Here is a 12,053-nt window from a genome sequence, read left to right on the forward strand (position 1 = left end):
GCATTGGCATCAAAGAGAAACAAAAGCAAGTTACACCACGAGGAAAGAAGAAGTAGAATACTAACAGTTAACAAGAACAGCCCAGGAAAGGGGAAGGGATAATTCTTATGACCTGCTGCTATTTTTCCTGTGCTGAAGTACTGGCCTTCAGCCCTGGATTCCAGAAAGAATATTTATACTGTATTATTACAGTGTTTTGCACTTTCAGAGATGTTCTAGCTAGTAACATTGTCAGACACTATACGAGGGATTGTATATCAGCTTTGTTTATGTAATTGAAGTTTAAAAGGGATGCTTAAAATTTAAGGAAAAAAAATATATATTTGAAATTCAATTTTAGAACACTTTCTGTAAATGTATGAAAGAGCTTTCACATGAATGTGCACTCTGCCGGTCAATCAGTCCAAGCATATACTTGAAATCCATGCAGTATCTACATTGGTTCCCTTTTATTTTCCTCCCCAAGTTTGATACATTCCTTAAATACTGTGTTTTGCTATTCTGAGCTGAAATGCTAAATATAAAGCTGTACCATAAAGCAGGATATTCTGTGTTTGACTGGATGTGCTTGCATTAATAAAAAAAGAAATTGCTTCAACCATGACTAACTTTTCCCATAGTTATTTTTCCCTTGCAAACGTATCAAACCAGAAGCTGAATGAGGTGTGGAAGGCAATGTGGTCACAGGGAACCAACTGGCCACCTTCTGACTTGAAAAGCTATGGTATGAAATACTTACATTTCTTTCAGCAAAGGCAAGAGCAACACTAAGCCAACAATATACTGCCACTTCATGTTCTTTCTGTAGTAGTATTTTATGGATTTGATAGGGTCTGTGCTACAGAATATTTTTGTTCTCTCAGTGGAAATGCTTAGCAGTTCCACTGTGTAAAACCCTATTGTGTCACAAGAGCTGAATTTCATTTCCCCCCCGTATTTACCCTTTGAGCAGCAGAGCACAGAACATTTGCTGGCTGCAGCAGGGTTTCCTGTGGCAAGCTGCTGTAGGCATTTCAACACCCCAGCACCTCTGCTTGCAACCACTGCCCTTCTTCATGCCCTGCTTGAAAAGGCCCCTTCCTTCTGCAAGGTGACACAGAGAACAGACAAGCACAGAGCTCTGGACAAAACCCAGCTTTGCTGCCCCAGTGCCACTCCTTTCACAGGGATATAAGCCTTGGGAAAAGAAAACAAAATCACATCTTGGGAAGGCAGGAGCTCTGGAAGCCCCATAAGCATTTCTGATCTGCTGGAAGCTCTCTGGGGAAATGGTTTTGGTAACCAGACACCCACACCACACTTGCAGAGCTGAACAGTGCTAGCACAGCTCATTAGAACAGATAATGATGTTTACCAGCAATAAGAGGATCGAGCAGATAAGAGTCTTCCTGATGGCCAGTTCACGCTCATAATTAATATGAATATTGCATCCTTGAAAACTCACTTCCAATTATGTCCCATCCAGTCATTAGGATAAATTAGCTACTTACACAGGCAGAAGAGTAAACAATAAAATTGCTTTCCAGGCCCTTCACTGCCATTAGAGCCCAGCACAGTGTGACGAGCAGGAGCTCAGTGCCAGAAAGGTATCATGAGTTACGTTAGCAGCAATTTGATTTATCAAGTTAATAATTCCCAAGAAACAGCTTTCTTTTAGCAAATAACTCAAGGGGCAAAATTCAGCTGAGCAGTTAGCTGCCAGCTGATATAGTACATCTTTGGGGGAGAAATCAGTAATTCTGCTGAGGATGTGCTGACAGATCTCCTCTCTTCAGCCTCCAATATGTGTAATTTTATCAGGACAGCCCCAGCTTCCCAGCTATCCAGAACATCCCACAAGCAGTGTGGGGAAGCACAGTTTTGACCTTGCTCTCTGCAGCAATTCAATAGGGCTGTGTGGACAGCAAGATACTTAAATAATTTAAAAATCAAACTGCAGAAAGAATTTATCTGCAGCTGTTAATGCATGTTATCAAGGAAGTTTCCAGAGCAGTAAGCTTGCAAATATTAGCAATGGCTTCTTTCATGCTTGTCCCTGGCAAGGCGGGGATAACTGGGAATGTTTTGAGGTTCCAGCACATTCCTATGGGCTCTGACAGAGGTTCCCTGACAGTGCAGAGGTTTGCTGTCCTTCACTGCTTCCCAAGATGGATCTTGGGCTTTGGAAGGGAGAGAAACTACATTTGGGGATTTAGTTCTGCAGTAACATGGAGGTACAGCAAAAATTATAAACATCTCTCTAACATGGTAATAATAAATAATGGAAGCATTTCTAGTGTTTCCAATGGTATAAGCAATTTTTCACGTCAGTGTTTTTATGCCTTCATGTCAGCCCATTCAGCTGTTGCACGGAAAATGGATGCAGGTAATTGCTGTAAGGTTACTTAAGGATATTGGTTTACTTCTGTAAAGAAATATCAGGAGCAATAAAGTTCTGGTAAGGCAGGGAGTGCTGGACATTCTGCGGCATATTCTGCCCTCTCCTTCACGATGAGGAAGATATTCAAACCACCAGGAAACGCAAGAGCCAGCAAATGCACTGTTTGTGATCTATTGGGATGCATACTTCACAGTGCTGGTTACTCAGGCTCCCAACAGCCAAGAATAAAAAGCACTGAAATGGAGAAGTCCTGTCAGAAACACTGTTTGTTACTTGAAACTATTAGTAGCACCTAGCAGGAAACCAAACCTCCCCAACAAACCAAAACTAAACACACTCAGACAAAAAAGCCAAACCCCAGGTCTGTGGGCACACAGAGGAGTCCTGTTCACAAACCTACTTCAGCACAAGGACTGGAGACCATTTTACAGGATTGGAAGGAAGCTGAAAGGCAACACAAATCAAAGCACCAGCTTCAAACAGCCTCACCTAATACAGGACAGAAAAGAAGAAACTTGAAATTTAGTGGAAATTTGCTTCTAATATGTTTAATCTTATCTAGCTGCTTTGGATTAAGCAGCCATCTTAAAAGTAATGTAATTCTGTTTGGGGGCAGAAGTCAAATGAGTTCCAGCAGCATCTCATTACAGGGAAAACTACTTAACATCTTTTAATCCCTGTCACATGAGCACACTATGGCCTCTTCTGATTCTGTGGCATATTAAATTAAATATAGCATCCTGCTATCCATCAGTGTCAACACTGTAGGTTTCCTTTAAAATGTTTACACAACATCTTTTACATTCAATTCAAAGAAGATACTGCTAACAACACTCCACCTCCACAAATATCTATCAAATCAAAGAACCAAGTACAACATATCCTCAGTAACAGCAACAGAGCACTGAGGAACTCAGCAAACACAGTTGTAAGCGAGGGAGTTGAGCGAAGTCTTGGATGTTTATGGCAATACCAGAATTCAATGAAACAGTGAATTATTCTTGTCTGGGCACATAATAGCTCACTGTTGATGACCTGATCTCAGTTTGGAAAAAAAAACCAAACCACTTCTAACACATTTCAAAATCCAAGCAAGCAATGAATAATTTTACAGATGCAAACAAATCCATTTTGTTTTTCTATGCACCTCTTACTTCACTTTACGGCTTAGAAATTTCGAGTGTCCAAGTATCCCAAAAAGAATTTCACAATAATCCAGCAGCCAAGAAAATCACTTTGACAAGATTTTTAAGAGCACACAAACACCACCCCCCCAACATCTGTCCCATGGATGCATTTAGAGGCCAGAGCACCATCCCAGCTGCTCCCCAGGAAAAGCTGCCAGTCACAACCTAGAGTAGCCAAAGCTGTCTCAGAGCTGCTCTCCAAAGCCTTCCTGAGCACCAAGCAATCTCAAAGGGTTTTGTTTTTGCTTCAGACTATCCCTTTAACACAATCATTTTCCCCATGGACTGTAATGAAGTCAGCAAGAAGCCACTTAAGCTGGCACAAGGCTGCAGGAAATGTGCAAAGAGCTCTCACAGGGCCAGAGCCACGCTGTGCCTGCTAGCTCGTGTTTCCACAGCTCTGCTCAGCTTCTCCTCCACATCCATCACACTGGGACAATCTCATTTTCCCCTTTTCCTCACAGGAGAAGCTTCCCTGTTGTTTCACAGCTGTGACTTTGCACCCTGGGCACATTTGCCACTGCCTTCAGTGGGAGCCAGGTCAGACAGCACATCCATGAAGGCTGTCCCATAGCCTCTGCCTTACATTTCGCTTCACAGATACAGCCCTTTTTAAAAACAGCACTTCTGCTCAAAGCCTGAGAACTCACAGGTGCTGGCAAAGAGCACATGCTCTCACCTGGATATGCAAACAGCAAAGCAACGATAAAGAAACCCCAAAAGAAACACCCTGCACAAACGAATGAGGAATGAGTTCATGTCCTCCTTCACCTCACCAGCAAGTCAAGTACAAATGCAAAGTATTCTACCTATGAAAAAAAATTCTAAAGCCTTTGCTAAATTAACTTATACCAGCAAAGAGTTTTTACACCATTGATAGAGAAGGCTGGGAGGACATAGGTCAAAACATTTCAGTGATGTGGTACATACAAGCCCTGTAGCTACAAGGCAACCTTGAAGCTGTAAGAACTTAAAATGCTCCAGAGAAACTCACCACATAACAAACACATTTAGAGCAGTTCAAATAAACCAGTTAAATCACCACAAACTCCAAGTTCAGGGGGACTTCTTTACCTTACCCTGGAAGTGACTAAGCTAGCCAAAACAAAGCTGTGTTTAAATAAAACCTAATGCAAACACTTAGACTTACATATAAAAGGGATTTATTTAACATTCTACCTGCAGGTCAGAAGTACTTTTGCTGCACAGCACTTCCATGCAGATCCCAGCTCCAACCCCTACTCTTTAGGCCAACCTCCACAGAAGCACAGAAGGCTTCCTAACAAAAAGGTATAAGCTGTTCCCTTTCTAAGGCAATCTCAAAAATAACAAATAATAATAATAATAAAATAATAAAAACCCTCACCCAAAGCCAAGAGAGAGCCAGATTTCTTGCAAAAGAAGGAGAAGAAGCCTTCCCTGGCAGCTGCAGGTCCCAAGTGAGGGCAGGCAGTGCTTGCCCAGGGCTAACTGAGCCCAGCTGCCGTGGTCATTGCCAGCACCTGGGCCAGGGCAGCCCCTCAGGCCCAACGAGGAACAGGTGAGCATCATTGGGGCATCAACGAGACACAGCTGAAGCTCGTTATCCTCATTTTCCTTCACAGCTGAGTCAAATTGGAATGATTTGTCTCCTTCAGATGTATTTGGGAGTCACAGTCAGCAAGAACACCTCAGGCAAATGAAGGCTACACTTACTTTTGATACACAGAAATCTTTTATCGTTACACGGATGCACCAATAAGTTACTAACTTATGCTGAAACACCATTTTAAAGGTTATTTGAAGCTTTATTCCTTTCATTCATGGATCTGACAAGGCAGAAATTTTGTTCTAGTTTATATTTTGGCACGAACTAAAACCATTTAAATGTCTGCATTCAGGTACAAGTGGTTAGGGCTCACCTACCACTTCTCTTTCCCTCCTGATGCCATTCTCTTCTTGAACACAGATTACAAGTAAGTTTTGATTTTCACAGGTGTGTGGATCTCAGAGTCCAAAGGCCCTTATGGAACTAAAAAACTCAGTATTTTCTTCTGGATTCAGGAGACCCAGAAGTATTTTCCTAAGTTTTTTCCAGTTTTCCATCTGTATTTACTGATTCTCTAAACCAGTATCTACTAGTCTAATTGAAGAACATATTTTTAAACAATTTCAAAAGCACAACCCACATTCATTCCTGCAAGGGTCTAAACTAAAAGTCCACCCTGAACTAATCTCATCTTGACTTCCTTTAATGAAGAACACTTCTCTCTAGGGAAGGCTACAGCTTACATATTCCTTGGAAAAGGTTACAATTTATGTGAACAGCATGCAACAGAATCAAAAATTACTTCATGATTCAGTGGAGCATGTTCCTACTTAAATAAGTGTTACTATATTTACTACTCTAGCACTAAAACACAGTGACTCCTCCAGGAAAACACTTGGACCACAGCTTAAAAAAAGTGTGTTATGTAAACAGCATCTGTCAAAACAGGAGGACGAGGCCCAGCACTTGGCCATGTAACCCAAGCCCCGACCCTGGGCACACCGATTGTGACTCCAAGGGCTGACACTGTCACTCTTCCCTGCAGTGCCCCAGCAGCACCCCAAGCTAAATAAACCCCCCACAATGTGGAATTTATTCTTCCTCTGCAGGCAGAGCACAGCTTGGGAAAGCCAAAAGCAGGTCTTGCTCCCAAGCAAGAGATTTTTGTTTGAAGCACAACTAACTTGCTCAGTTTCTTGGATGAAGTAAGGAAACACATCCAAGGAAGAGTTACCCATTTACATGGGAAAGAGCATCCCTGCCCTGGGTCACAGCTCCCAGCAGTAATTGGGACACTGCTGCTCACAAACACGTGCTTGCAGCACAGTGTGGCGGTGCCCAAAGGCAGTCACAGGCTGAACAAGCTCAGGTAACTGAACTCACTTTGTCTTTAATAAAAGCATATCCCTATTTCTGTCCTGCCCCATTGCAGAGGCAATGGTGTGCATTCAAACACGGGGTGCACAGAGCTGGTGTGTGCCACAGCAACACCTACACAGGTGGGTATTGCAGGGAGCTGAACTAAGACAAGACAAACCCTGGGCCTACAAGGGCTCCTGTAGGATCAGAAATCCTCAACTCATGAGCCATTTGGAACACTTGTGTATGTTGCCCAACCCACATAATAAACATTTCTAAGTGTTCTGACTTCCTTTTAACCCCGATGCATTTGCTTCTACATTTTGGGATATTGAATGGAAAAAAGTTTCCCAAGTGGTTCCTGGTGACTCCATTCATCTCCAGACCTCCCCCATCACCACCACACATGGGTTTTCATCACCCAGATGGGGACACTGACACCGATCTCCCTCGCTGTTGCTGATAAGCACAACCACGCAGTGGAAAACAGCAGAACCTGAGACACCTGGCTATCAGCACTCTGCCATGTTTCCAAAACATGAGAACTGGGACAAGTGCATCCTCCTGAGGCAGGATCTGAGAGGTGAGAGCTGAGGTGCAGCAACGCTGGGCCTTGCCCTAGCTCTGTGTCCACTCCAGGGCTGCCAAGCAGCGCTGGTGCCAGGGAGAGGCAATTTGGAATAGATTTTTCTTGTGCAGCCAGGACAGCAGCAGCTGCCCTGGAGTTTTAAAGGCTGGAGTCTCAGGAGAGTGCCCCACTTGTATCTTCACCCCAAGTCATAACACCAATGTATTTCCTCTTGTCCTCGCCAGTACCCTACAATTTTTGTTAGCAACAACCGAGGTATCCAAGTGAGGTAAATCTGGTGTAAATTTAAGTTGTCCAAGGAACAAACTCTGGTATCTGGTCTGGGTAGAACCTGAGATGCAAAACTGAGCTGGTTGAACTTCTCACAGAAAATATTATTTCAATCCAGTGTGTTGTGCTCTATACAATGTTATTGTAAAAACATATTTCAAAGAAACAGCTTAAAACAATTTCTAAAATGCAGAAATTCCATTTATTATACTGAGAATATAAATTGCAAGAAGTCCTGCAATGCATTCTCTTCACTCTAAGTACAATACAGTACACTGTTCTCCACAATAAGTTACATAAAGGCAAATTTTATATACATATAAAAAAGGATCAGTGCCCAGAACTATTTGCACAGCATATCTGCTATTCAGAAATCAATCATTAAATCTTCAGAATTCTTGAGCAAAATAAACCCATAAACAGATCTTAATTACCTGGTTTGAGAAAGGTTTGCAACTAGTATGAAAATTCAGCAGAAACCATGCAAATGGTTTAACCACTGAATTAGCATTCTCTGCATTCATTCTATAAACAAATGTATTAAAAAACGAGGCATGCCATATGGTATCATATAAGACAACATGGAGAAAAATGACCTGCCTGCATTTGTACTGTTTATGCATCCCAAAACACCCAAAAGGTAAGTACCAAAGTAGTAGTGCCATTGTACAAGGCACTAATGAGACCACAGCATAATTCTGTTTAAACATGCTCAAAAAAATTCAATAAACAAAAGAAAAACCAGAAAAAAAACAAAAACAAAAAAAAAAAAAAAAACTGACCCAGAGGAAAAAGAACCAAAACCCTAAAACATCTGCAAACTGAAAAAGTAAGGCTGCTAGGATGATCAGTATAATGAAGAGCATGGCATAAAGAAAGACTGTAATAGCACTTGCTTTTTCAGCCACTGAAACAACTATGAGTATAGGACACCTTACAAAAACATGTCAGACAAATGCCCAAAAGAGAAAGAATGCACAAGGAAAATATTGGCATAACAGCAAACAGGCCTCTAATAAATTAATATGGGAATGAAAAGGTGGTTCCTCAACTTAAAGGATGAGATACATAGGCAGGGCCTTGGAATAAGAAGGAGTGAAGGCCAAAAATATTTAAGCAAACAAGTTTAATCGCACAGCTCAGTTTATAGAAGGGATATGGCATCTACTGTGGGAAAAGAGCAGGCACAGAAACACCAAGCTGGAATGTTCCCAACTTCCATCACTGAAAGAAGAAGGTGGCGTTTCCTTCCCAGTGTGAACTTTCATTATATGCTCTAAAATTCCACTTAAAAGAATCTTCACTCCCACCCCCCAAATTATTCTCTATTCAACCATGTCAATGTCTGTTATACAGCAAATGAGGCACAAGCCCTTGCTGTGGAATCAGCACCCTGCACAGCATGTCCATGTACCTTTCATGGTGAGATTATTTTCCCCCACCTTTCTCTTGTTTCTACAATGGAGTCTAAGTACAGGATCCTTCTAAAGTCACAGTGCAGTGAGCCATACAGACTGAAAATACTCAAGACACGAAAGATTTTTTCATTTAATTCTCAAAAGAATGCAAACATAAGAACAGAGATGTACCACATGGAAAAGTGTTGAATTGTACATTCCAGAGATTTTTCTAGTCGACACCGAAGACACTTTCCTTGAACTACGCGGGCCCTCCAATTTAGCTGAGGTGCTTGAACTCACACATGTGGGTATCAGTCAAAGGATTACTGGGAAAACAAACACGAGAACCAAAAACCCTCTAAGCTGTTCTTCACTGAAAAAGAGAGGCACTGTGTTTGTGAGCTGCATTAAGGCTGTAGAGCGGTGCTGGTTGCGAGTGAAGTCCCCGGGCTCAGCCCCTCAGCCCGCGGCCTCGCTGTTAGTCCTGTAGGCCTGCTTGCGCAGGTGCGCCTCGATCTCCTCGCGGAACACCAGCATGCCCAGGTGCGAGTGCGACGCCTCGTTCATGGCCTTGGACTGGATGCACATGCGGTACTGCTCGGGGGTCAGCTCGTCGGCGCAGTGCTTCTCGTGCCACAGGTGGAACAGCCCGGGCACCGGCGTCCTGACCACCACCAGCTCCCCGTGCAGGTACTTCCTGTACAGGTGAACGTCCTCGCCGCCCCAGCCCTTCACCTCCAGGTCAAAGCCCCCTGCAGAGACAGCGGCACAGATCGTTACCCGGGCACACGGGCAAGGACAGCAACGCTTCGTGCCTAACCCGTTACCACATGACGTTCCAGAAATTCTGTAGCAATTGACTAAGCTTCCCATGCCATGGCATGCCAAACAGAGGGACAGGAGCTTCAAGGATAGCACATCCTTTGTGCTGGGAACTGCCCAGGACACAGATCTGCTGACTTCAGGAAGTCTCTTAGAGCAGTGTCTCCAAACTGCATTATGCATGACATCCCATGTGACAGCTGCAGAAAACTGTAGGCAAACCTCACTTGGTGTGCTTTTGAATTATTTTTAGGAAGCATAATGGATTTTAGCAGCTGGAAAAGGAAGCAGTCATGCCCATATGAGAAATCCTCTCTAACAATGCCAGCAATTACTCCACAGGTCACAATTTAAAAGGCTGGACTAAGGAACGGAACACGGTTCACCATTTTAAGTTCTCTTGTTTTTCCAGGACTACAGTGAAGAGCAACCCAGGCTCCTGTACAATTTCAAAACTCCAGAATTATGCAGTCCTCATTTAGCACTACCATACAGATGGCAGTGTGACTGCTCTTAGCAATCAGCCTGCATTCAAGGCACCAGACAGCACGCAGGGCTGTGTCATTGCATCTTCTGGCAGACTATGCTCAGCACTATCCTCCACATTTAAGCACACCAAGCTGTTCTCAGTTTTAAGAACATGCCACAAGGGGGGGCAAAGCACGTTGCTAAAGACTCCAACAACTGTATTCAACTTCTCTAGGTTATTTAAAAGAAAGGATTTGAATGCTTCTTGTCTATGTGAATGGCTTATTTGAGTGACATGTTTCTTAAACTTGATTCATTTGCTTCAGACAGAGACAAAGGACCAAAAAAAAAAACCCCACCACTATTTAAAAAAATTCTAGAATTAAATGTTTCTACTAAAACTACTGTGTCTTTTAATACACTCAACAGATGGGACATCAAAATCCAGAAAAGCTAATTTATCTCATTGGTCAAACTTGTCAAGCAAGTCTGACTGCTGGGCCTGGGGAAATAATACAAGAAATAAATGTATTACTTTCCTGTCATTAGTTAAGACCAGAGAATCACTTTTTAAACTCACAATTATTTTTCTTTAGTCTCATCTTACCAACAGTCAGAAAGTCTGTCCGATATTGACAAGTCATCCCAAAGCCAAAATCCCTCCAGAAACCAGAATCCTTCTTGTGCACCTGCAATTTTAAACCAGTACAATTTTGAAATGTACAATACAACCAAGGAGGTACACTGCACTTGGTTTTGCAGAAAGCTAAGCTCTTCCCATCATTTGTTCAGGGCAGGATAGAGCATAATAACACTTCTGGTATTTCTGTGTCATGCACTCCTGGGGCTTCCCAGTGACCTGCAGCTCACTTCATCCTCTGCCTTCCAATCCCATTCAACTTCACTGCAGTTTCCACAGCAGTTTCTGCTGCACCACCTCTATTTTCTATCCATCTGCCCAGACCAAGCAGTAAATGAGCCCATGGCTAAATCATCTGCTCCCAACACTCCATTTCCTACCCATTTTCTAAGGCCACATTTGTCTCTTGATCCGATATGACGTGAAAAGCAAGCTTTGTGATTTAAGTCAAAAACCATAATACTGTTAAGTTTAAAAGAGTGGACAGAAGAGCTGTCAGGCAGGAGATCACTCCTCTCTCAGCTGTGATTATCCAAGACTACATGTAAAACCTTCCCTCTGGCTTTCAGCAGGATCCTTGCAAACAGCGTAGGGAATGAGGGCTATTATGTTTTTATTTTAATACAGCTCTTCTTCATACTACTCTCTTCTTTTCCTCTTCTAAACCTGTCCATCTCAGAAGTCTAAGCTGCAAAACCCAATTTCATCCATGCAGTCTCTCAAAAGAGAGCCAGACTGGACACTTCATTCAGAGGTTTTTGCCTTTCACCAACGCTTTGTTTGCTGGAACATAAGATGAAAGTTGCAGCCATGCAATGCCACCATCCTCCTAAAAGACTGGCTTGTCAAGCCACAATAAGCAGCAGATCAGAACTACCAACTTCATTTGGTTAATTGCAATTACTTCTTTTAAACTAGGGGGAAGGTTTTTTCCCAGTGCTTTGTCCATAATGGAGAAAACTGTTTAGATATGCAGTGCCAAAGGTCACAAGATATCCCAAACAGACTATTAAGGTAGACTTACTTTTGTTTTAATACAAAGCACACCTAATTCTACCCAGAATAAAGCAAGCTGCTTACCAATTGCTGCTCCACAGGAGGTGGTATTTCTTGGTTGGCATAGACAATAGCAGGATTGTAAAGGCTGAATACCACAGGATAGAAAACCTTTTTCCCTGGAAGTCAAAAGATAATTGTTACTCACTGTGGGCATGCTTTCTGAAGGCAAAAAGAAACCAGAAACACTCTTTTTATGGAAGAGATTACCTATTAGGCCTCTAGTGGAAATAAATAAAAACAAGTTCTAGCTGCTAAGATTTCCCACCTAGGAAGCCTGTAACATCCAGTGGGGCAGAGCCCTTAGGATTAAAAAAAATACATATCTATGCATACTATACATATTACACTGGA

At 42.6% G+C, this 12,053-nt stretch overlaps 1 protein-coding gene across 1 annotated transcript in view; it reads right to left on the bottom strand.

Annotated features, from left to right (window-relative positions):
- Window positions 1–7,519: 7,519 nt before the first annotated feature.
- The window catches only part of CSGALNACT2 (chondroitin sulfate N-acetylgalactosaminyltransferase 2), a 32,479-nt gene continuing 27,945 nt past the window's right edge, over window positions 7,520–12,053 (bottom strand). The window contains exons 6-8 of the mRNA XM_058029569.1: window positions 11,724–11,818; window positions 10,611–10,692; window positions 7,520–9,465 (exon numbers count right to left, since the gene is read on the bottom strand). Coding sequence (XP_057885552.1) covers window positions 9,173–9,465; window positions 10,611–10,692; window positions 11,724–11,818 — 470 coding nt within the window. The 3' untranslated portion in view covers window positions 7,520–9,172. The remainder of the gene's footprint in view (window positions 9,466–10,610; window positions 10,693–11,723; window positions 11,819–12,053) is intronic.

The sequence above is a fragment of the Melospiza georgiana genome, chromosome 8 (assembly GCF_028018845.1).
Source record: "Melospiza georgiana isolate bMelGeo1 chromosome 8, bMelGeo1.pri, whole genome shotgun sequence".
NCBI classification, from domain to species: Eukaryota; Metazoa; Chordata; class Aves; order Passeriformes; family Passerellidae; genus Melospiza; species Melospiza georgiana.